The sequence below is a fragment of the Chiloscyllium punctatum genome, chromosome 5, assembly GCF_047496795.1.
Source record: "Chiloscyllium punctatum isolate Juve2018m chromosome 5, sChiPun1.3, whole genome shotgun sequence".
NCBI lineage: Eukaryota > Metazoa > Chordata > Chondrichthyes > Orectolobiformes > Hemiscylliidae > Chiloscyllium > Chiloscyllium punctatum.
Window position 1 is genome coordinate 130,651,913 of NC_092743.1, and position 26,905 is coordinate 130,678,817.

The window sequence follows — 26,905 nt, forward strand, 5'->3', positions numbered from 1 at the left end:
TGGATTGTAGGAGGAAACTGGAGCAAACCCATACAACACGAGGAGAATGTGTAAACTCCACACAGAGAGTCGCCTGAGGTGGGAATTGAACCCAGGACCCTGGCACTATGAGGCAGCAGCGCTAACCCCTGAGCCACCGTGCTACCCGTTTAATTTAGGCTTGCATTCATTGGAGTTCAGAAGAATGAAGCAAATTGAAACATGTAAGATTCTTAGGGGACTTGAGTGGATAGACGCAGGAATGTAGGACCAGAAGGCATAGTCTCTGAGAAAGGGGTCATTCATTTAAGATGGAGATGAGGAAGAATTTCTTCTCAGAGATAGTGAATCCGTGGGATTTGCTTCTGTGTACAGTTGTAGAGACCATGTTGTTAAGTGTGCTCAAGGTGAAGATAGACAGATTTTTAACATATTTAGGGTTATGGGATAAGGCAGAAAAATGGAGCTGAGAATTATCAAGTTAACCATGATCTCATTGAATGTAACCAGTTCCAATACTATTGAAGCCGGAATGCACTTCAGGAAGTAGGTAGCCTTTAAGTTCTACTGTACTGGTAAGCCCCTTACTGAGGCATGGGACTTTCAGAATTGTGCTTAGAATTGGGCTGCATGCTGCTATCATTTAAATTGGCAAGCAACTTGAATTTGTAAGCTACCCACATTGTTACCAACAGCTGTGGGTTACTGTGCACTACAATTCCACTGTCCATTTTCCCTCCTAATTCAAGGTTTTCCCCTGGAGTCCTTGCAACAACTATGTAGCAGTTTGCTGAGATTACATGGGAATTTGTGTGCAATTCTGGTTATTGACTTGATTTCTGGGATAAAAGGACTATCCAATGAATACAGATTGAATAGAAAGAACCAATATTCTCCGGAGTTTAAGAGAATGAGAGATAATTTGACAGCATAAATCTAAGAGCCTGTTTCTCCTGGCTGGAGAGTCTAGAAGAAGGGATAATAATCTCAGGAAAAAGAGCTAGCCATTTAGAACTGAGATTATTTTCACAGAGTTATGAATTTTACAGTGCTCTGGATGCTTAGTTGGTAAATATATTTAGAAATGTTATTGATAGACTTTTGGTTATCAAGGGATTTGAAGATCGAATGGAAAAGTGGAGTTGGGATCGAAGTTCACTCATGATCCTATTTGTTATGTTCTTATAAAACTAATTTAGCAAAGTACATTAGACAAAAATAAAATATTTTACAGGCACATATATCAAAACAAGATAGTTGCAATGGCAAAAGTACCATTCAGGGATGGAAATGATAAAATCACAGGCAGCGATTGAAAATGGCAAAAGTATCAATATTTACCAAGAGAAAGTACATAACATTGGAAAGTGAGATCAAAAACGTTATAACCATACTTTATATATAAAGCAAAATATTAAATAAATGAATCAAATTCTAAAAAGGATAAAATCCATGTTCGAAAGTGATTGTATTCACACATTTTAAAATAATCTATTATAAAAATTTGTTTGAGTATAGCTCAAAATCATAGTTTGTTGTACCAGAAGACTGGAGCTTAGCTAATGTCAGACTTAAAAATTGAGGTAGAACATGTCCAGGGAACCACTGACTAGTTTGCTTAACGTCAATTGTAGGAAAAATAATGGGATCCCAACTCAATGAGAAAATGGAGAGATCCCTTGACAGTAAAATATCATCAGGAATACTTAGTACGTATTTTAAATAAGAAAATCTTCCTCTGTCTATTTCATTGAATTCTTTGAAGACTTATTAGTGAGACAAGTCATGGGCAATGCAACAGATGTGATTTATCTTTGATAAGCTATCATAATTGCCCAGATATTCCGATAAGAAAATAGTGATTGCTAAAACACAGAGTAGAGGTGCCCGTTAGGAGCATACAGACATCCTAATGCAGCTAACTCCATGGATATTGCGCATAAAATTGATATTGCAGATGGGCAAAGACCCAACATCTGGGATTCTCAAAAACGTCCCCAAGTCTGAGTTAGAGCCAGAGAGTTTGGAGGGCCCAATTTACTTAGCTCAATAATTACGAAGAAAAGTCAGAGGAATGAAAATCTTACTCCTGACTCCTGATACACTATTGAAACCCTCACCCTCCCATCGATGCCCAAAACCCCCACCCAACAGCTGACTCACCCACCTTCCCACACGCCACTTTTGGAATAATACGTTCAATCCTGGTCTCCCTGCGATAGGAAGGATGTTGTGAAACTTGAAAGGGTTCATTAGATTAGATTAGATTACTTACAGTGTGGAAACAGGCCCTTCGGCCCAACAAGTCCACACCGCCCCGCCGAAGCGTAACCCACCCATACCCCTACATCTACATTTACCCCTTACCTAACACTATGGGCAATTTAGCATGGCCAATTCACCTGGCCTGCACATCTTTGGACTGTGGGAGGAAACCGGAGCACCCGGAGGAAACCCACGCAGACACGGGGAGAACGTGCAAACTCCACACAGTCAGTCGCCTGAGGCGGGAATTGAACCCGGGTCTCAGGCGCTGTGAGGCAGCAGTGCTAACCACTGTGCCACCGTGCCGCCCACAAAAGATTTACAAGGGCGTTACCAGGATTGGACGGTTTGAGCTACAGGGAGAGGCTGAATAGGCTGGGGCTATTTTACCTAGAATGTCAGAGGCTGAGGGGTGACCTGACAGATTTTTATAAAATCATGAGGGCATGAATAGGGTAAACAGACAAGGTCTTTTCCCCGGAATACGGGAGTCCAAAACTAGAAATATTTGATACAGGAATACAGAGAGGATGTTTCCATTTATTGGGAAGAGCAAAATTAGAATTGTTGGCCCAGATATTCCAAAAGCCAGGTAGTATTTCTGAAGAGTAGATGGGAGTAGCGCACAGGGAACTTGTAGAATCACAACAAGGAATTGCTCAGGGAATTGAATAGTTCATTGGGCAATTCTCTTATGCCTAGAAGACTCTGAAAGCATCCATTTAAATTGAGAAATTTGGAGGGTTCTGCTGAAGTAAATCATCACTCAGGAAAAGTTAGACTATTAAATCTAAAACTTGAGCAACTATTAAACTGAACTGCCAACTTACTTCTCATATCCCTAACTATACTTACCCCAGAACCCTTGCACTCCTTCTCCATCTGAGACCCAATACCCACCTTCTATGCCTGGGATCCTACTCTCTCCGCTCTGGCCCCGACTTCCCTGCTTCCACACTGCCTCTCCCTACTTTTCCTTCTGCTTGACTTGATATCCCCAAACTTCTCTCTGGATCTGATATTTGCCCCTTAAAATCTTAATTCCTTTAGGACCTGATCACTCTTCTCCACCAGTGGCATTGCACCCTCTGAACTTGACACCTCCCTTCCCTAACCTTGGAGACTGGATCCTTCCTCCTGTTGCCTGACACTCACAATTTCCTTTCCCTACTCAGGCTTCATACCTCCTACTCATCCCAACTTACACTGAACATATCTTCACCTAACTGGTCCCCTTGTCCCAGCACCCAAACCAACTGGCCTCCTTACTCCCTAACCAATTGTCATCCTACTCTGTGGCAATGTACTCACGTGACACCATATTCACCAGCCTCCTATGCCAACTGGGTTCCCCCCCTCCAAACACTGTGCACCTCACCCCGTCCTAATTACCTACCACACTACCTTCTGGTGTCCAAACCTCACATTTATCGTACATTCTAGCCCTTTAACAGCAGCTTTCAAAGTGACATTCTGTGATCTGCATCTTTAAGTTTCAGATTATGACATGAAAAAGGGATGTACTCTCCTTCTCCAGCCTGTTCTACATTATAAGGGGTCTGTCAGATTGGAAGTATGGTTCCATATTTGTGAAAGAGCTCTGATTGGAATCTCCTGTAGAAATGCAGAGAGTTTTCATTTCTTGGAGTGGAGTAGCAATATACCTGAGATTGACAGTTTTTGCAAAATCTGGCCCGTAAATATATAAGGTAGTCATAAACAGGGAACTTCAAAGAAATTTTATTTGGAGAATAGTGTCAAGTGGAACTTGTGGTCACAGGAATTCATGAAGATGAATTGAATGGATGCATCTTAAGGGGAAACTAGACAAACATATGAGGGAGAAAGAAATAGAGGACTGTCCCAACTAAATTAGATGAAGCTTCAAAGAGATCTTGAACTGGAACTCAAAATGTCAATCTGAACAGATTGAGATGAATGGCCTGTTTTTGTACTGTATCATCTGTGCATACGGTACAAAAATTCAATCTTTTGTGTCTTTTTCTTTTGAAACAACTTCTTCCATATATTTTTAAGATATTTATGAGTGCAAAGTGGAATAGAAAATAATTACTTTTAAGAACACGCAAAGCTAATTTTGTAAGACTCATGGGGAGTGATGCCAAAATAGATCCACAAATTATTTGGCAATCTATCACTAACACCTTTCACCCTGATCTCAAATTCACCTCGGCCATCTCGTAAACCTCCTTCCCCTCCCTGGACCTCTCCATTTCCATCTCTGGTGACCGACTAACAATTGATATCTACTACAAATCCATGGACTCCCACAGCTACATGGACTACACCTTCAACCACCCTGCCTCCTGTAAAAATGCCATCCCTTATTCCCAATTCCTCCACCTCCACCGTATCTGTTCCCAGGATGACCAATTCTACTATAAACAAATCCCAGATGGCTCCTTCTTCAAAGACCACAATTTCCCCTCTCATGTGGTCAACAATGCCCTTCTGTGCATCTCCTCCACTTTCTGCACCTCTGCCCTTGAACCCCACCCCTCCCAACGCAATAAGGACAGAATCCCCTGGTCGCCACCTTCCATCCCACCAACCTCTGCTTACATCGCATCATCTTCTCCCACTTCTGCCACCTACAAACAGACTCTACCATTAGGGATATATTTCTCTCCCCACCCCTATCAGCATTCTGGAAAGACCATTCCTTCCGCGACTCCCTTATCAGATCCATGCCCCCCACCAGTCCACCCCCCAACTCCTGACACCATCCCCTGCCATTGCAGAAATGCAAAACCTACGCCCACACCACTCCACTTACCTCTGTCCAAGGCCCCAAAGGGTCCTTCCACATCCAACAGATATTTACAAATGTCATCTATTGTATCTGTTGCACCCAATGTGGTTGCCTCTACATCGGAGAGACAGGATGCCCACTTGCGGATCATTTCAGAGAACATCTGAACCAATTGACCCCACCGCCCTGTGGCTGAACACTTCAATTCCACCTGCCACTCCACCAAGGACATGCAAGTCCTGGGCCTCCTCCATTGTCAAACCCTAACCACCTGACGCCTGGAGGTAGAACATCTCATCTTCCATCGTGGAATCCTGCAACCCCACGTGAATAATATGGATTTCACCAGTTTCCTCATTTCCCCTCCCCCTACCTCATTCCAGTCCCAAGCCTCCAACGTGGCATTGCCCTCTTGACCTGACCATCATCTTTCCCATCTATCCGCTCCACCCTCCACTCTGACCCATCATCTTCTCCCCTACCTTCATCAACCTATTGCATTCTCAGCTACCTTCCCCCCAGCCCCACCTACCTCCCATTTATCCCCGGCTCATTCCTGATGAAGGGCTTATGCCCGAAATATTGATTCAGCTGCTCCTTGGAAGCTGTCTGACCTGTTGTGTTTTCCCAGCACCACACTCTCGACTCTGAATTGGATTCAAGAAATATTAGTCTTCAAATTCTAACACACATCATATCAAAGGTTTTTTTCCCATATTCTGTACAAGTCAGATGATACACCAGACATTTTTGTGGTATGTGTTATACTGTCTCCATTTTTGGAATATATTAAGGGTTAAAATGTAGCATTTTGGATTCAATTTAAAGTGAAAGTGATTATTAATTTTAATTTGTTTTATTTCAACCATGTGCTTATAAGGAAAGCTTGAATACTTGACCCACCTTAGAACTTTTAAGAAGCAAGATAGCTTTGAAGTTATTTTGGAGAAGTTTGCTGAGGATGAAACTAAGCTCTAAATGAAAACTAGTGGATTTTGGTTTTAAAAACATGTGAATGTGAATGCAGCAGAGATTGGCATGCTCCACAATCTTTTGATCTCCTAACAAAAAAGGTGTAATGTATGCATAAAATATTTTTGCCTTCATAAAACAGGGTCCTGTGTGTTAATATGTATACTGCCTGACTGTCCTGAATGAGGGTTACATCCAAAACATTGACTTCTCCACCTCCTGATGCAGCCTGGCTTGCTGCGTTCTCCCAGTCTCCTGTCTGTCTACCTTTCCCATTCTTGACAACAATCCTGCAAAGTATGCTGTCCACATCTAATGGTTTTAATATCCTGCAAATATTTCAAGTTGCCCAAAACCATAGACAGTACATTTTGTAACTTTTATCGGAAAAGCCGTTGTAACGAAGCTTCTAATGCTGCACCAACTATAACCCTCTTTATCATTTGGATTTTGTTGGATGCTTGTTTCCTCCCATCATCGTGTTTTTGATGCAAGGGACTTTGGCTCTCCTGTCTATTAGCTTGAATTGCTCTTGAAAGCTATTTGCTTGCATTCAGAAGTGTTTGAGTTCTTTCTTAGAGTCAACTTCTAAAGAAATTTGAAAAAATATTTTTAATTCACAAGCATAATAAACAAATGATGTTGAATGAGATGGAAAATGTATGCAAATATAACCAATGCTGCAGTACTAAGCTCTGTATTGCAACGATACTTGGAAAACATTCTCACAAACTGGCCTTAAATGGGTGTCCACCTAAAACTTACAGTACTTTCCTTGCATATTCTAATCAGGAACTCAATGTTTATTTTAGGTCCCTGATGGAATTCTGGGAACTTCCAATTTTCTAGGCATAGTTCAGGATTAGAACCTGGTCACAGTGGAAAAAAAAATATAACTTGTCTTCCAAAAATTCTTGTTGAGTTAGCCGTTCCATAGGAATTTTGTCAAGGGAAGAAATTCCCATTGCAACTTTCTAAGCTTGTTGCTTATTGCGTCACAGTGTCACAGAGATGTGCAGCATGAAAACAGACCCTTCGGTTCAACTTGTCCATGCCGACCAGATATCCCAACAAATCCAATCCCACCTGCCAGTGCCCAGCCCATATCCCTCCAAACCCTTCCTATTCATATACCCATCCAGATGCCTTTTAAATGTTGCAATTGTACTAGCCTCCACCACTTACTCTGGCAGCTCATTCCGTACACATACCACCCTCTGCGTGAAAAAGTTTCTCTTTTATACTTTCCTTCTTTCACCCTAAACCTATGTCCTCTTGTTCTGGTCCCTCCCACTCCAGGGAAAAGACCTTGTCTATTTATCCTATCCCATGCCCCTCATGATTTTAGAAACCTCTATAAGGTCACCCCTCAGCCTCCGATGCTCTAGGAAAAACAGCCCCAGCTTATTCAGCCTCTCCCTATAGTTCAAATCCTCCAGCCCTGGCAACATTCCTGGTTACTTAAAGATTCCTGATGACGTGGGACACACCCTAAAATTTACAAGTTATAGTGGGCAAGGTACCTGTGGAGATGCTCCAGAGAATGGACAACTCACCTAACCTGGCGGAAAAGAGCTCTTTTTTACCTCATAATGTACATTGTAGCTATGATTTTGGAGTAGAATCTAAGGAGGTACAGAATTTCTGGACTGACTGTTGAAAATAGTGACATAGCTAGATTAGTTTTTTGCTATATGAATCAAAACGTATAGACTTTGTTTCATGATATTTCTCAAGAGATTTAGTTCATACAGAATTTCCTGTGAAAGCGACTGGTGAGCTGATACATAACCAAGTACTTCAGTTAGTTTTGTTTGAATAAGTTTCCTAATTCTTCCTTCCTGGTTTATTTTACAGATAAATAGCATACTTATCAGTAGAACATCTGGCTCAGGAATCTAATCATCAGTGAATTTACACACACATAGATCTTTTTAAAAAAAGCCTTCAATGTGACCACCTCAACAGCTGGACACAAAATGTTTCTAACACATTTGTTAAAATTATAAACATCTGACAAATTAAATTTATGAACAACATTTGTAAAAAGCACTATAAATGAGTTGTTTTAAACAGGAGCTTGCAAGCCCTGTTTTATCTTCAACAGTATTATTCAATTTATACTAATTAATTTCTAATTAATAAAACAAATTTAACAGGCACTACAGTTTTGTCAATTGTTAAGATACTTGATTGCTTACACTTTATCTGCTGTTAAGTGGGAGACAAGTTGGTTTTGTTCCTTGATTTTTGCACCCAAAGTTTCATTTGCCTTCCTGTAAAGATTAAAAACGTACAATTACTACACGAGTATGATAGTGTAAAATCTGTATTCCTGATGAATTTATTAAAACAGAAAACATTTCCTTTCAATAAGAATGGCAGATATGTTTATACTAAATGCCAATAGTATATGCTAATACACAGTTGACAATTTAAAGCAATTTTTGTAACAAATGATTTTAATGCATGCTTTTCTTATTCTGTCATCAGAGGTAATTTGATGGAATTTTTTGTTTGATCATTTGGTTTGTGGGGGAAAGGTGTGGTCGACTGTGTCGCAATTGCACAGGAAGTTATTCCAGAACTTGTGTTAGGGATGTTGCCATGTGTTAGAAAGAGGAAAGAAATGGGCAAGAATCAAACAGAGAATTGAGCAACACATTTGGAAAGTAACAACATGGGCTGGATTTTATCATATGTGTTGGTGTCAAATCAGGGCTGATCTGTGTGAGTTGCATAGCAGGGTCTCAGGACTTCTTCAGTGATTTTCCATTATGTAGCCACTTAGCATTTAGCCAAGGATAGTGAGTGAGAGCCAGAATCAGTAGACAGTTTACAGCACCATGTTTAAAGGTCATAAAGGTTGCACAAGTTAAGGACAGAGAAAAGAGTTCAGTAGAAGCGAGCCTGTGGAGGAATGGCTGCAGTGAAAGGACGGACGGCTCCTCCCTTTGGTGATGGCACCCTGGATCTGCTCCTGCAGTTAGTGAGGAAACGGGCAAGATTGGCATGCTGAGAGAGTGGTGACCTTCATGCAGAACAGTGAGTGAATGCCAAAGTTACACTGAGTGCTGAGTTAGCAATATACCTCAGAGACCGGAACAAGATGTCTGCAGTGGCCTTGGTCATGCAGAGCAGAGCAGACCATCTGCCTAAGTATTGAAACCATCAAATAACCCAATGCCTGTTTGATGGCCATCCCAGCAGTCATAATTGCAGCAGCTGTGGATTTCCTCTGCCTCTTTTTTGGGGATTTCACTGGGTCTTTGCAGCCAGATCTTTAATGGGTACCTTTGAATCCAGGATCCATCCACAAATGTTTTCTGATGAACAAAGGATTTGAAGCATGCGTGTCTGTCTTAGAACCTTGTAGACACTTGGAGGACCCTTTTGCTGTGGTACACATTATTTGAGCACTGATCAAGCAGGGGTCTTTACTGGTAATGAATGTGCCTGCTCTGAGCATCCAATGGTAGTCACATACATACAGTCTATAAACTCTGGACCACAGGGAATGCTGCCATGACCACAAATCCAATCCCCCTCTTGGCCTGAACGATCTGGCAGAAAACCTAATGTACTCTTGTGCCGTCTCAAAGAAGCTATCTTTCACATGCTTGATGTAAGATTGGTTGTTTACAGAATGATTCCACTAATGTCTTGAGACTATCCTTGGAATTAGCCTGATATGAGAACACTGGGGCCTAAGTACAGTTTCTCTACTGTGGCTGTGGGAACAATTTAATTTCCCTCTCTTCCAGCTCCCAGTTGGCATTTCTCAGCCTGAAGAATTGCTCATCTTCCAGTTGATCAGCAATTATTTGGGGTGCACTCCTCACTTTTAAAGGCACGGAAGCTGTAAAAATAAACCGTTAACTACCGAATTGGCATGTAATTTACCTGGCTTTCAAAAATGGCCATGGCAGGGTTGCCACCAGCTTTCTGGCTTGTGGACAGAGCTCACACCACAGTCATTATATTCAGCCCTCTGAATTCAGGGTTCCTCTTTAGCTCTGTGGCCTTCACAATTATATGACCATTCATATTTGTAAGATGATTACGTTTTCATCTGTCTGTTTTGAATTCAGGTAACATAAAGTCCCTGTCTGTAATTGGCATGGCACAAAACTGGGTTCTACCTGGTAGCAGGTCTTTCTGAATTTATTATCGGGGGACTCTGGGCCCAGGTCAAACCCTAATAAAAGTCAGATGCAAGCTTTAACACATGAACACATAGGAGAATGCAAGTGTTCTTGCTGCTTGCCAATACAGACTTCTGGAGGCAGTCAGACTGATATTTGTAGAAGAGGATCCACAAAAGATGCTACCGTGCTCGATACAAATCACAAACACAGAGAATGCTGGAGAAACTCAGCAGGTCTGGCAGCAGCTGCAGAGAGAATCAGAATGAACATTTTGAGTCTGGGATGACTCGCATTCAGAACTGACAGCACCAAATGACTGCTTGTTGGGCAACACCAATCAGAGGACGGAGCCAACTTTTGAGGAAATAAGGATTATGTGCAATGTAAGACCACAGGGGAAAAGAAGATTGGAAAGTTCACCCTCGTAAAGCAGAAAGAAGGGATCCTGTTTGAGAGGAGGAACTCTGGACTATAAACTGGAGACTCATGTCAGTGAAGAGTAGAGTATAATGTATACCTATAACCAAAAACCTCTCACAGTGTTAAGATGTTAGGGGAAATACAGTAATTTACAAAAAAAGGGTATCTGTGGATTTTTAAATAATATTTTGTCTATGTTGGTTTTCATGTGTATTTTAGAGTAAAAGCCTTAAAAATAGGTAATAGCAAAATGTGATCCTTTGTGTAAATTCATATGGCTTTTTAAAAGTTATTGGTCTCCGTGGGGAGCATTACATGCATGAATAAAAACCGAAAGGGGTTCTGAGGAAAGGTCACTCAAACTGAAATTTTAACTCTGATTTCTCTCCACAGATTCTGCTGACCTGCTGAGCTTTTCCAGCAATTTCTATTCTTGCTGTATACATGAGCTCTGGGTACTGCATTCAAAGCTAAATGTTACCATTCATCCTTCAGTTCTCTAACCTGACCCTGCATGCTTGTAAATCCAGCAGAACTGACTGGCTACTAGTTTCAGTTCACACTCACCTATCAATGAACTCTTGGTTCCATTGTGCAGGAAAATCACCAAAACTTTGTACAACTCAGACTTTATCCATCCAACATAATCAAAGATGTTATTACATAACTCTGGAGTAGGTGGGACTTTACTTAGGCTTCCTAAATGAGAGGAAGGGACACTACCACCACACTACAAGTGCCAACACTTTATGGAGTTCTTTCCCCTCATGGAAACTGGCAAAGCCATTGTGAAAACTGTGGTCAATGTGCAATCAAGTAGACACAATGGAATCTCTACACCTGGTCTGTACAGTGTATTTCCCAATGTCAGACAACCCTGGGAAATTCAGTTGTGGCAGGGAGACATTGAGGACCTACTCTGATGCATTTTTCCAAACTTTAGTAGACCCTAACTTTAAACATATCACCACAGGGCTGGTAAATCCCTTCCGCATTGTCAAGACTTTGAACAGGAAGGGAAGCATGGGGATGCAACAATAGTGAGCAAGGATAGCATTTTTTTTAAAAAAGTGGTTGTGGTCAGCATTCTTCATTTTACACAGTGCACTCTCTCCTGTGTGAAGCGTACTGGGACATTTGATTCCATTAATGATGATTTATAAAGGCAAGTTGTTTACTGTTTACCCCAAGCTTCTTTGCTCCAATTTTAAAGCCCAATGTTCTAGCCCTGAAACTCCCATTCTCTTGAAAGGTTCTGTTGAATCACTTTTTCATTTTCTGTTCCCATTTCCAAAACTCTCTTGTTGCATCAATCCCACAAGGTGTTACTTATTTGAATCACACCATAGAAAAATATTATTAAATTGAAGAAGGTACAGGAAAGATTTACTGGGTGTTACTGGGACTGGAGGGTTTGAGTTGAGAGGTGATGCTAAATAGGCTGGGACTATTTTTCACTGGAGCATAGGAGTTTGTGGGGTGACCTTATAGAGGTTTATAAAACCATAACTGGTACAAAAGTTGTGATTGCTGGAAGTCAGTTACCTCAGATCCAGCAGAAGCACTTCAGGGTAGTGTCCTAGACCAAATGAGCTTTAGGTGCTTTCACAATGACCTTCCCTTCATAAGGACATAAATGGAGGTGTTTCTTGATGATCACACAATGTTGAGCACCATCCATAACTCTTCAAATACTGAAGCAGTCTGTCTACAACTGCATTAAGACCTGGAAAACATTCAGGTTTGGCTGATAATGTGGCAAATAATATTTGCACCACACATGTGCCAGGCAATGACCGTCTCCAACATATGAGAATCGTACCATCGTCCCTTAATGGCATTACCATTGCTAAATCCTTATCAACATCCTGTGGGTTACTGTTGATCATAAACTGAACTGGACCAGCTTCACACATACTGTGGCTACAAGAATGTATGGAGAAATTCATCTCCATACATTTCAAAGCCTATCAATGACCTCCAAGGTGCAAATCAGGAGTATGATGGAATACCGTACACTGGCCTGGGCGATTGAAGCTCCAACAACACACAGGAACTTCTCCTATCTATCACCTTCACAATTCACTCTCCACACCACTGATACACACTGAATATCATGTACAAGATGCACTGTACTAACTCAAGAGTCCTTGGGCTTCCAAACCCGTGGCCTCTATGATCCAGAAGACAAGAACAGCAACTGCATGGGAGTAGCAAATTCCCATACAAGCCACACACCATCCTGATTTGGAACTTAAGTGTCATTCCCTCACTGTGACTGGATTAAAATCCTGGAATTCCCTCCCTAACTGCATTGTCACATTACCTCCATCACATAGGCTAGCCAGTAATATTAGAAATGATAGTAAGTTTCTTTCAATGCATAAACGACAGGCAAAAGTAGACATTGGGCCACTTCAAACTGATGCTGGAAGCCTAGTGATGGGAGATAAGGAAATAGCAGGAGAACTTAAGTACTTTGCGTCAGTTTTAACAGTGAAAGACATGAGTAATATCCCAACAATTAAAGGGAGTCAGAGGGCTGAGTTGAGTATGGTTGCCATTACAAAAGAGATAGTGCTAGAAAAGCTAAAAAGTCTTAAAATTGATAAATCTCCTGGCCCCCCAATGGGATACATCCTCGAGTTCTGAGAGAGGTGGCTGAGGAAATAGCGGAGGCATTGGTTGAGATCTTTCAAGAGTCACTGGAGTCAGGGAAAGTCCCGGATGATAGGAAGATCGCTGTTGTAACCCCCTTGTTCAAGGAAGGATCAAGACAAAAGATGGAAAATTTAGGCCAATTAGCCTAACCTCGGTTGTTGGTAAAATTCTAGAATCCATCATTAAGGATGAGGTTTCTAAATTCTTAGAAGAGCAGAGTCTGATTAGACCAAGTCAACATGGATTTAGTAAGGGGAGGTCATGTGTGACAAACCTGTTGGTATTCTTTGAAGAGATGACAAGTGGGTTAGACCAGGGAAACCCAGTGGATGTGGTCTATCTAGACTTCCAAAAGGCCTTTGATAAGGTGCCACACGGGAGGCTGCTGAGCAAGGTGAGGGCCCATGGTGTTCGAGGTGAGCTACTGGGATGGATTGAAGATTGGCTGTCTGACAGAAGGCAGAGAGTTGGGATAAAAGGTTCTTTTTTGGAATGGCAGCCGGTGGCGAGTGGTATCCCGCAGGGTTCAGTGTTGGGGCCACAGCTGTTCGCATTATATATTAATGATCTGGATGAAGGGACTGGGGGCATTCTAGCGGAGTTTGCAGATGATACGAAGTTAGGTAGACAGGCAGGTAGTACTGAGGAAGTGGGGAGGCTACAGAAGGATCTAGACAGTTTGGGAGAGTGATCCAGGAAATGGCTGATGGAATTCAACGTGAACAAATGCGAGGTCTTGCACTTTGGCAAAAAGAATAAAAGCACAGACTACTTTCTAAACAGTGAGAAAATTCGTAAAGCCAAGGTACAAAGGGATCTGGGAGTGCTAGTCAAGGATTCTCTAAAGGTCAACATGCAGATTGAGTCCATGATTAAGAAAGCGAATGCAATGTTGTCACTTATCTCAAGAGGGTTGGAATATAAAAGCACCGTTGTGCTACTGAGACTTTATAAAGCTCTGGTTAGGCCCCATTTGGAGTACTGTGTCCAGTTTTGGTCCCCACACCTCAGGAAGGACATACTGGCACTGGAACGTGTCCAGCGGAGATTCACACGGATGATCCCTGGAATTGTTGGTCTAACATATGAGGAATGGCTGAGGATCCTGGGATTGTATTCATTGGAGTTTAGAAGATTAAGGGTAGACTTAATAGAGACGTACAAGATAATACATGGCTTGGAAAGGGTGGACGTTAGGAAATTGTTTCCGTTAGGTGAGGAGACTAGGACCCGTGGACACAGCCTTAGAATTAGAGGGGGTAAATTCAGAACAGAAATGTGGAGACATTTCTTCAGCCAGAGAGTGGTGGTCCTTTGGAATTCATTGCCGCAGAGTGCAGTGGAGGCCGGGACGCTAAATGTCTTCAAGGCAGAGATTGATAGATTCTTGTTGTCTCGAGGAATTAAGGGCTACGGGGAGAATGCGGGTAAGTGGAGTTGAAATGCCCATCAGCCATGATTGAATGGCGGAGTGGACTCGATGGGCCGAATGGCCTTACTTCCACTCCTATGTCTTATGGTCTTATGGATTGCAACACCTCAAGAATATAGCTTCCCCACCAGATACTCAAGGGTATTTAGGGATGGGCAAAAATTGTACCTTAAATTCAGTGAAACAAAAAGGTAAAACCTTTCAGGGCAATGGAGAAAGAGCTAGGGAACAAGGCTAGTTGGATAGCTCTTTCAGAGAGCTGTAGAGACATAATAGGTTGAGTTGCCTCATTTTAAGTTTAATTCTGAGTATGGCTTAACTTCAAATGATCTATTTTTAAAAATCAGGAATAGAATTCTCTATCTTTGAGTATATTGCTGACAATGTAGAAATCCAGTTCCAGTTAGCATGATTTTAAGCGTTATTCTATGCTAGAATTTCCTTCATTCTTTATTTTAACATTAAACAGACATTTTGGTGGTTATATCATCTTTGTTAGCAAAACAAGCTGTAGCTTACTTTATGACGATTCTGGGCATGAGCACTTAGTTCTTTCTTTCTTGAATCTGTTTGTAATAAATTCTAAATAACCAATGAAAGTTGAGGCATGATCAAACTTAATATTTAAAAAAAAATGTGAAAGGGCCACAACAGCAAATTCAAAAGGAATTTTAAGGAAGACACAGGACTAATAATTCAACAAGTAGGTTATCGAGTGTGGTGTTGAGGATAAAGTAAAAAAACCAAAGCAAGAAGCTAGTGAACTTGGTGTTGTCTGCTCATTTTCTTAATTCTGCTGTACCAGTCCATGTTAAATTCAATGTTGAATGATTGCACACTCACCAGGGATTCAGATTTGTGTGATCTTAGCACCAATTAAAGCAGTTTTTGAAACTATATTGTACTTTATAAATGGGAGATGCAGTCTGTTTGCTAGCAGTGGCTAGGAATGACTTTCTGAGAGGATTTATTGGCAATAAAACAGCAAGCTACAGAGAAAGGATTTGCAGGTTCTCAGAAACAACACTGGAGGTCTGAGTTATGGTGATGGAAAGAAGAGGTGATCCTCCAGTGTCAGGAGAAGTTCAATTATTCATTTGAGTGGTCAACATCGGTGAATACATCTTCAAATGCCACATCCTACCTACTGTGTCACCAACCTCACACACTGTTCACCTCACAATGCACTTCATCCCATTGCTCACCATCCCAGAGCAATCAACTCGCATACATAACATTAATTTGCTTCTCTTAAACCTTACAGGCTTACCATAGCTGCAAGCCTCAAATGCAGTTTCCATAAACTTCCAGCTTTCAGTTTGACAGCCACACCACCTCAAAACATAAGCCTGTTTCTAACTCCTGCAGTTCAAGATGGCACACTGAAGCATGCCAACACAACATTGTCATGAAAGAGGCACAATTGCATATGCCCACATCCCCTTGGTGAAGGTGCTGCCTTGCATTATTCTCATGGCTATGACTCACATCATGGCAACCAGTGTTGCTGAAGCATCCACCTTTTGCACTTCCTTAAATCTCAGATCTTTCATTCCACAATCAACGATAAAGTACAAGATTCAGATAGTGTTTTCCACTCTGCCCTCCTTCCCTAACCTAATCCTTATGCATTTATGTATTTTCAGATACTCAATGACTGCTGTCCGAACAGACAATAGTGTTGAAGGGAGAATGACCTTAGAGAACACCCCTGAAGATGAAGCACTGTAACCTGAACTGATCCCCCCGTAGCCTGTAGATCAAATACTGGAAATGCACGTACTTGGTTTGTACCATCGAAATGGGATCAACACGTGCTGCGTTCCTGGATCGACAGCCAAGTCAGATAGAAAGCTCAGGTATATGTGAGCCTTCAGAAGGTTGGGGGTCACAACAAAACAGAAATTGCTGGAGAAACTCAGCAAATCTGTCAGCTTTGGCGGGGAGAAAACAAAGTTAATATTTTGAGACCAGTGATTTTTCATGATAACTAACTGGGATCATTCTGCTGCAATGGACTCAGAAGAATTTTTTGATGAGACTGTGTACAAGAAAAAGCTTGCTTGGGATATACAATGAAATGCCTGGTGTGTTGGCAGGCCTGCCACATAATTTGCTGTCATGGTCAGTGGCGAAGAAACAGCTCCATCTTAACAGTGGGCTTTGTTTAGAGTTGCTCAGTGTGGTATTGATAGCCAATGCCATGAGAACAGATGTGAACCCAGTTGATGTTTCAACCTCCAATCCAACAGAGGCAGACATCCCTTAATTTCTGAGTGCTGCAGTACAACAAAAGGTCATGATATCACTGCTTATTGTCACCTAAGCCTCAGACTGCTGGCGATGACGACTGCAGGTGAAGATCTATGACCCTTCAAGAGGGGCCTCTTGGTTTGAGATTGGTCAAAAGAATCAACAAATACAGTCTGTTCAAAAAGCAAGGGTCATTAGTGTATTGAATTGATGCAACTCTATCCAGCAACACGGAGGTTTAAGGCTTCTGTGTTCTGTGGTGAAGTTGCGCAATTACATTAAAAAATTACACATTATTCATAAGTTTTTTAAGAGATAGTACAGCCTTAATTACAAGAAAAGACCAATCACATATAATAAGGCGCCATGATTTACAGCAGGTTAATCCAATGATATTCCCCAGGAAAGGGTTTGTAATTTACGTAGAGCACCATCCCATGCAAGCAGTTCAAGGTTAGTTTGAATACCAAATCACTGTCTTATGATTCATATTATGAAAACTCCATTGTTCTCTCTTATCTCAAAATAAAGCATCAGTTCAAGTTCACTTAGTCAAATCATTACTTGCAGCCATTTTGTTGTGTTATTTTAAACTGAAAAGCCATTTTGTGGTTAATAAAAATCTACAGATACTTGTTGCTTCTGACAACAGCCTAAATTCAAATTTTAGATCCTCATAGGTAGCAATGTTTAACAGCTTACAGGCATGTTTCAGGATTATTGCGGTGCAGAACCAGAAGAGTGGAAGTGGGGCTTTGTGGTAGAAATCTGTTATATTTTCTCAGGTTTTTAACATTTGTGCTCCTATCACAACCTGTGTTAGTGTTTGCAGTCTCGTCAACCAGAGTCCCGACTCCTGTGCCCATGTCAAGGTATATTCAGAGACCAGGCTCGCAAGGCTTAGAGCTTTTGGGTGGCATCCTGTAAAGTCACCTGCAGTCTTGCCATTGAAAGTCCCCAACCTTCCATGTTGCAACAAGTGGAGTAGCACTGTGTAGACAAGAGAACGATATCCACAAGAGAGGCACATAGGGGAAAGCATAAAAATTAGTAGTTGGGTGTTTTTTTATATATTATTGGAAAGGATACTAGATGAAGTTGTTATAGAATAATTGTTTTATGGTGTTTTTTATTTCAAGATATTTACACAGTTGAGTCCATAATAGTCCATATCAGAGAATGGTAAGATGGGAAAATGTACAGCAATGGAGGTCGAGCAATCTTTTCTGGGATTCAGGAACTGAAAAAATTTTCAGGGATAGATAAACTGGAGTGATAATGTCCTGGAGCCTCCTCCCTCCTGAGGTCATGAGTAAAGTCCTGGTAGTAAGGATAGCATCTTGATAATAGCAAGAAGATGGAGGATGTTTGTTTTTTATGATGCACATTCTAGTGAGTATTGGAGGACAACCACTTGTAGACCAGCCACCTATACTTTAGGATAGTGGTGATCTGTTCCACGACCTTCCTGGTTACAGCCTGACTATCATTGGAGGAGCACTGTTCTCGGATGGTCAGATGGCAAAGGGCAGGCGTTAGCCTTATGCATGTTCAGTAGGCCTTATTGTCAAGAAACTATGTGCTGATTTGGCAAGGTGGCTTGAATAGGGCTGGAAGATACAGGGCAAAAACATGGTTGCAATGCTGACAGGATAGCTGATATTCACCACCTCAATGGATACTAATTGTACTTTGAGTTTGTTGCCATGGGATTTCTGACTGAGGACTGTTTCAAATTTTAATTATTCAATTCAAAATTTTTATAGTTTGAGCATGAAACTGAACATGTATCAATGAACCCTGCTGACTGCTATCGTGTTTCTATACGGAAGATTGCTATAATTAGTCATCGATGGTGTAATTACCTCCTTGTTTTAGGTTTCTTTGCATTTTCTATTCAAAAATTGTATACTGGATTTGTACCAAATAATGTGCATTTTGAGCAGTGATACTGTTGCTATGAACATTAATTAAATGTGTTCTGGATAACATTACCCTGCATTTCAATCAGTAAGTAAAATGTGATCCTTATGTAATTTGTAAATTAGAAACAGAGAGGCAGATATGATGTCACAGATTTCCAAAAAATGTTCTGGCTGTGATTTTACAGGACCTGGCAGAAGGAGAAGATGGAAGAATTGGAAATGATGGTCCTCCTGCTCTGACTCCTGTTTCCAGAGGGATCCTGAACAGGCTAGCCAAAAAGAGAGGAGGTGCAGCGGCTAATGGACTGGTGCAGAGTCAACAACCTGTCTCTGAATGTGGACAAGACGAAAGAGATGGTTTTAGACTTCAGGAGGACACAGAGTAACCACTCTCTGTGGGACATCAACGACTCCTCTATGGAGATAGTGAAGAGCAACAAATTTCTTGGCGTACACCTGGTGGAGAATCTCACCTGGACCCTCAACACCAGCTCCACAGCCAAGAGAGCCCAGCAGCATCTCCACTTTCCGCACAGGCTGAGGAAATCCCATCTCCCATCCTCCATCCTCACCACAGTCTACAGAGGGGGTTCATTGAGCGTACCCTGAGCTGCTGCATCACTGCCTGGTTTGGGAATTGCACTGTCTCGGATCATAAGACCCTACAACGCATAGTGAGGACAGCTGAGAAGATCATCGGGGTCTCTCTTCCATTCATAACAGACACACTACATCCAAAAGGCTAAGAACATCGTGGAAGACCCCACACCTCCCTCACTCAAACTCTTCTCCCTCCTGCCATCTGACAGAAGACACTGGAGCATTTGGTCTGTCACAGCCAAACTGTGCGACAAATTCTTCCCTCAAGTCATCAGGCTCCTTAACACAGTATGATCGGACTCTTTCCCATCTGAGCTTCTTTGCAAGGCTTCGAGTTGCCATAAAAAATGTATATTATTTTTCATTCTTCTGTTACACTGTAACTTGCGTGTTTTACACTTCTTACGCACTTTATACCGTATACGATAGCGTAGTTGTGCTGTCCATGTAACACCCTCGGTCCTGGAGGAACGCTGTCTCATTTTTACTCTGTCAGTTGTATATGATAGAAATGACAAATAAAAAGCAACTCTACTCTACTCTACTAGGAGCCAGCAGGCAGAGTGGCAAACCATTCATTAGGTGAAATTGGGGATTGAGGCAATAGCTGCATCTGTAGCTGACATGCACAGATTGTCTTACGCTATGTTAAAAGAGCTACCAACAACTCAAAACTGCTTCACTCCACATTTGCTGCATCACTCATTCGCACATCCATGTCTGACTATTCATTCCCATGTCCATGTCTGACCATTCAGTCCTGGATCCCCAGATCTGACCATTCAACCCCAGATCTGACCATTCAACCCCACATCTGACCATTCAACCCCAGATCTGACCATTCAACCCCAGATCTGACCATTCATCCCCACATCTGACCATTCATCCCCACATCTGACCATTCAACCCCAGATCTGACCATTCAACCCCAGATCTGACCATTCAACCCCACATCTGACCATTCATCCCCACATCTGACCATTCAACCCCACATCTGACCATTCATCCCCACATCTGACCATTCATCCCCACATCTGACCATTCAACCCCACATCTGACCATTCAACCCCACATCAGACCATTCATCCCCAGATCTGACCATTCAACCCCACATCTGACCATTCAACCCCACATCTGACCATTCATCCCCACATCTGACCATTCAACCCCAGATCTGACCATTCAACCCCAGATCTGACCATTCAACCCCACATCAGACCATTCAACCCCACATCTGACCATTCAACCCCACATCAGACCATTCATCCCCAGATCTGACCATTCAACCCCACATCTGACCATTCAACCCCACATCAGACCATTCATCCCCACATCTGACCATTCAACCCCACATCTGACCATTCAACCCCACATCTGACCATTCATCCCCACATCTGACCAATCATCCCCAGATCTGACCATTCATCCCCACATCTGACCATTCAACCCCAGTTCTGACCATTCAACACCAGATCTGACCATTCAACCCCACATCTGACCATTCAACCCCACATCTGACCATTCAACCCCAGATCTGACCATTCATTCCGCATCCACATCTTGAAGCCTGTGGGTATGGAAAGGTGAAAAGCTATGACACCTGACCATGCAGGAATATTTCAATATCATAGCTGGTCCCAGAATAACAAGTGCACCTTGCAGGTTTCCATGACAATGGTAAGGAACTAACTGGAAGCATCCCTTCCTGTTGATGAAAGCTGCTGATTGTCCAGTGGGAGCCTTGGAAACTTCATGCAGGCAACCTATCAGACTTTTTACCTGAGGGATTCTGGCAGTAGGGTTGAATCTTCAGGTTTGCTCAGTCTCTCTGCACTCATTTAATTTGATAGGTTGTTTTTAAGAAGGCATCAGTGACATCTTGATATAATGCTCTATAGCTGGGGATTCCGGAACGAGAAGCAAAGAGATGTTTAGCACCACAATGCCCTTTCTGGCAACTGACACTGGATGACCATCAATGCAACCACAACCAAGTCCTCGACAGGCATGATCCAAAGATTGATTATGGTCCCTCAGGAAAGGTACACCCTTTAGTGACTCACTGGCATCTACAGGTGGCCCATTGCCTAACTTAAAACACCTGAAGCAGGGAAAGATCTTCACACTGGAGCCGACTCATGAACTCTTTGCCAGCTTTCTGCTGCTTCCCCAGTAGGAGGACATTTCTGTAGGTGGCAAGGAGGTGCTGCTATTATTATCGCTACCGCCATCCCTCTCAGACTCTTCTTGCTATAGAAAACTACTGTTGAACATAATACACTGCCAGATTTTGGTGAACACAGTGCATATCACCTCTCGGCAACTTCTACTGGAGCCCCTACTAGGAACTGAACAACACCCCAGACCAATTTCTCCTCAGCTACAATAGGTGCCTGACACCATGGCTGCCAAATACCAAATCTACTTCAGAAGCATGCTGCCAACTTTAAAGACCTGCCAGGCTCCACTACACAATCTCATACACCCAAAGAATACCTCAGAACATTTCTTAAGTGATGGTCTATTGAATACTTAATGGTGTTAAATCCCTCTAAATGGCCTATTTCAATAAGACAAGTGCTGTTCCCACATCCACTGCTGTGAAATACCACCCCAACATAATGACATGGATAGTTCACCCCCATGCCATTGTGTGCAATTTTACAGCCATTTTAGAGCTGTAAAATCCCAGCATTAGTCTTTGCAGTTAAGTGCTAATTTGTCTCGTTTGTAACACTCTGGTCTTTAAGTCATGAGGTAGTTGGTAATTCAGGCCCTAATGTGGAATTTAAGCACTTACTCTTGGCTGACAATTCAAAATAGACTGAGTGAACACAGTATTTTTAGACATGTTAATAGGACATTAATGCTTGTCCTAGTCTGTTCTTTTGGGTGGACACTAAGATTCTACAGTACATTTGAAGAAGAAGTTGTTCTTTTGTTGACTTGGTCATCATTACTTCTTCAGCAATACTAGCAAAAAGGAATTAACAAGTGTTGTTAACCAGGCCAGAACCCCCTCAAAATATTTCAAGAAGTTCTTTTCCCTGGGGTGAGGGAGTCCAGAACTAGAGGGAATAAGTTTATGGTGAGAGGCAAAAGATTTAAAAGGGATCTCAGGGGAAACTCTTTCACGCAGAAGGTGGTGCATGTATGGATGAGCTGCCAGATGGGCTGGTGGAGGTTGGGACAATTACAACATTTAATGGAATCTGGTTGGGATATGAATAGGAAGGGCTTAGAGGGATATGGGCCAAATGCTGGCAAATGGGACTAGATTAATTTAGGATATCTGGTCAGCATGGGCAAGTTGGAGAAGTGTCTGTTTCCATGCTGTACATCTCTATGAGTCTATGACTCCAACATAGCTTAGACCCTAACGTTTTCTTATTTTAAAGGCAGATTTGAAGTGGGTATTCCAGGTGTGATGCAACTGGTCAAACCACTCAGCTTTAAGCAAAACATAATTTATTTAAACACTACAGTTGAAACACGAACAAAAGAAAGTGGAATTTAGAATAACTATTGGAAAACCCAACCGATTTGATACAGTAATTGTTACTAATTAACTGTTCCAATAATGTAACATTCCATAAACACACCCATTGGCAAAAAGGTAAATTCACACACAGATTCTTACAGGCAGGAGAGAACAACATACAGAGAGAGATTTCAGAGAATGTCAGAGGAATCCTTGCAACTTTTCTGGACTCACACATCTAGTGGCTGCTACAGCTAAAATAAATTGGAAAGCCTGAACTGGAAGAACTGGCCTCTCCCTTACCATTGTTAAATTGTTTAAAACAAAACAAAAGCCTCTTAAAATCTAGAATCTTTGGCACCTCTGCCTTTCCAATCTCTCTTCAAAAAAAACAAGGACAAAATAACCTTTTTAAAGTGACAGCACTGTCACACAAGCCACTTGTCACATTATTCTTTGCAGGAGACTTTGTTGTGTGCAGATTGCATGTATTTCCACTTATTAACATTAACTACACTTTAAAGCTAATTCTTTGGCAGCAAAGTGCTTTGGTACTTGAAAGTTGCTATAGAAATGCAACTTCTTCTCCATTCACATTCTAAAATAATCAAAGGAAATTTAAAAGTCAAAACCTGGACTACTCAGACATATCTTAAAGAGGTTAATCTATTTGCACAATCTCTCTTACTTTACATGCAAAATAAAGGGAAACAATTCACTTACATTAATTAAGTGATGCATGAAAATGTACTGAAAATCACAAAACAAGAGTGCAATAACAATATACGAATGATCAATTAAGTAACTACACCAACATAGCAGCAACTTTTCTGCCCAGAACCATATATAGAAAAGCTGCTTGGATGTTATACATTGAACCATAAATAACAGCAATGCCTGCACAGCGATGAACAGCAATAACTCTGATACTTAGAATATCCTAAGTCAATAAAATTAGAAGCATTAGTTTTAAAATGAAGAATTATGATTTGAGTCGATTATGACAATCTATTTACAGTTGCTGGTATATCAATAATCAAAGATTATAAGCTTGTAATAATTGGCAAAAGAAGCAAGTGAGGAGATGAGGTAATTGTTATGCAAATCTATGCACTATCTGAAAGAAAAGGTGATGGAAAGAGATTCAACAGTAACTTTCAAAATGGAATTTGATATATGAGAAAGAAACATTTTGCAAGACTGTGGAGATGAACAGCAAAATGGGATTAATTTGACAGCTTTCCAAAAAGTAGCATACACATGAAGAGCCAAAAATCCTCATGTGTTGTAAGGTTCTGTAATGCGATGATTTCGCAACAATAACATGTACTCACCCTTGCTCTGTGATCCATTCATTGACATTTGAGAGCATTAACTCACTTTCCTCATGGAACTGATTATTATCTCTTTGCACAGCTTCCAAAGCCTGTTTCTGTGCCTCCAACTGTAGATATAGATAAGGGTCAAATCTTTTAGAATGACGATCTACATTACATGATTGGCTATAGCATGTAAAAATTTCCCTTTATACAGATTGCATCTTCTCAAGGATAACTGCATATTTTCCATTTCCTTCTTGCTTCCTAGGCAAGAACTTTCATTCAAATATTATTAATTCCCCCTATTGAATCAGGACAATGATGTCAATAATATTTTTTACATTCGATTAATTAGCTATATGCATAAAGTGATTAAGCAATCATTCTTTAAGACAATCCTACTTCTTCATATAAATGTCTCCCACAAGGTTAGTAGGAAAATAATTTAACTGCACATCACTTTCCAAGACTAATCCCAAAAACTGCCTATGCGTTTTACCTCAAATAATCTTGTTTTCCCCTTTACTAAATGTTACTATAATCTAAGCTTCAACACTCAATGAAGTAAAACCAAAGGCAAATTTTTAAAACTTTAGACAAGTACATACATTGCAAGGCACCAAGTGCAGAGAGGGATATAGAGATGTTAAGTGAATAGTTAAAAAAAAACTTGGCAGACAGAATGTAATGTGGGAAAATGTGAGGTACAGGAAGAAAGTGGATGCTGGAAATCTGAAACAAAAACAGAAGTTGCTGGAAATCAGAGTTAATTTTTCAGGTCCAATGACTGTTTTTCAGAACACAGAGTGCTGCCAGACCTGCTGAGATTTTCCATCAACTTCTGTTTCAAAATGTGAGGTTATTCACTTTGACAGGAAGAATTGAGGAGCAAATGTGTTATTTAAATGGAGAAAGAACACAGAAAGCCCCAGCACAGAGGGATGTGGGACACGATGCATGAATCACAAGAAGATAGCATAAATGATCTGCAGGTTATTTAAAAGGCAAATGGAAGTTAATCTTCATTTCAAAGGGCAACGTGTATAAAAGTATTAAAGCATATAAAACTATCCAAGGCACTTGCTTAACTCACATCTAGAATATCATGAAAAGGAAGATATACTGTGATTGAAGATAGCTTAGTGAGGTGCTGGAAAAGCACAGCAGGTCAGGCAGCAACCGAGGAGCAGGACGTTTCGGGCAAAAATCCTTCATCAGGAATGAAGCAGGGAGCCTCCGGGGTCAAGAGATAAATAGGAGAGGGGTGGGTCTGGGGGCAAGGTAGCTAAGACTGCAATAGGTGGATGGAGGTGGGGATGAAGGTGATAGGTTGGAGAAGAGGGTGGAGTGGATAGGTGGGAAGGAAAATTGGCAGGTAGGACAGGTCATGAGGATGGTGCTGAGCTGGCAGGTTAGAACTGGGGTAAGGTGGGGGGAGGGGAAATAAGGAAACTGGTGAAGTCCACATTGATGCCCTGGGTTGAAGTGTTCTAAGGGGGAGGTTGAGGCGTTCTTCCTTCAGGCATTGGGTGGTGAAGGAGTGGCGGTGGAGGAGGCCCAGGACATGCATATCCTCGCCAGAGTGGGTGAGGGAGTTGAAATGCTCGGCCACGGAGCGATGGGGTTGGTTGGTGTGGGTGTCCCAGAGATGTTCCCTAAAGCACTTGGATAGTCCATTGCCACAGAACTTGACACCGTCCTTTCTCCCCAGTCCAGGAACTCGCCACTTACGTTCGGGACACCACCTACACCCTCTGTCTCCTCCATGATTTTTGTTTCCATGGCCCCCAGTGCCTCATCTTCACCATGGACATCCAATCCCTACACACAACTATTGACCATTATGAAGGCCTTCAAGCCCTCTGATTCTTCCTCTCCCGTCGTCCCCACCATTACCCTTCCACTGACACTCTCATTTGGTTGCCTGAACTGGTCCTCACCCTCAATAATTTCTCCTTTGTATCCGCCACTTCCTCCAGACCAAAGGGGTAGCCATGAGCACCCACATGGGCCCCAGCTATGCCTGTCCCTTCATCAGGTACGTGGAAGATGTCCATCTTCTGCAGCTACACCGGCACCATCCCCCACCTTTTCCTTCACTACATTGATGACTGTATCGGCAGCAGCGCATGCTCCCAAAAGGAGGTTGAACAGTTCATCAACTTCAACAACACATTCCACTCCAATCTTAAATTCATCTGGACTATCTCGGACACATCTTTCCCCTTCCTGGACCTCTCCATTTCCATCAATGGTGACTGACTCAACACGGACATTTACTACAAGCCCACCAACTCCCACTGCTATCTAGATTACACCTTCCACCCTGCCTACTGTAAAAATGCTATCCCTTATTCCCAATTCCTCCACCTCCATTGCATCTGTTCCAAGGAGGACCAGTTCCACCACAGAACACACCAGATTGCCTCCTTCTTCAAATTTCCCCTCCCACATAATCGATGATGCCCTCACCTTCCACCCCACCAACCTCTAGATACATCACATTATCCTCCACTATTTCCGCTACCTATAAACAGACCCCACCATCAGAGATATAGTTCCTGGGCCACCCCTATCAGCTTTCCGTAAAGACCATTCCCTCCGTGGCTCCCTTGTCAGGACCACGGCTCCCACCAACCCACTTCACCCTCCCAGCACCTTCCCCTGCCACTGCAGG

The 26,905-nt window shown here is 41.9% G+C and overlaps 1 protein-coding gene across 18 annotated transcripts in view; it reads right to left on the minus strand.

Annotated features, from left to right (window-relative positions):
- LOC140477439 (uncharacterized) overlaps positions 1-26,905 on the minus strand; it is a 520,360-nt gene that overhangs the window by 75,771 nt on the left and 417,684 nt on the right. For 17 of the 18 annotated variants that reach the window (XR_011960730.1, XR_011960729.1, XR_011960728.1 and 14 more), the window contains 2 exons: positions 24,244-24,353; positions 8,191-8,265 (listed from right to left, as the gene is read on the minus strand). Coding sequence is in view for 14 of the 18 variants with exons in the window: in XM_072571355.1 (XP_072427456.1) it covers positions 8,191-8,265; positions 24,244-24,353 (185 nt within the window). In the remaining 4 variants the exon portion in view is untranslated. The remainder of the gene's footprint in view (positions 1-8,190; positions 8,266-24,243; positions 24,354-26,905) is intronic. The other variant, XM_072571347.1, reaches the window with a different exon arrangement.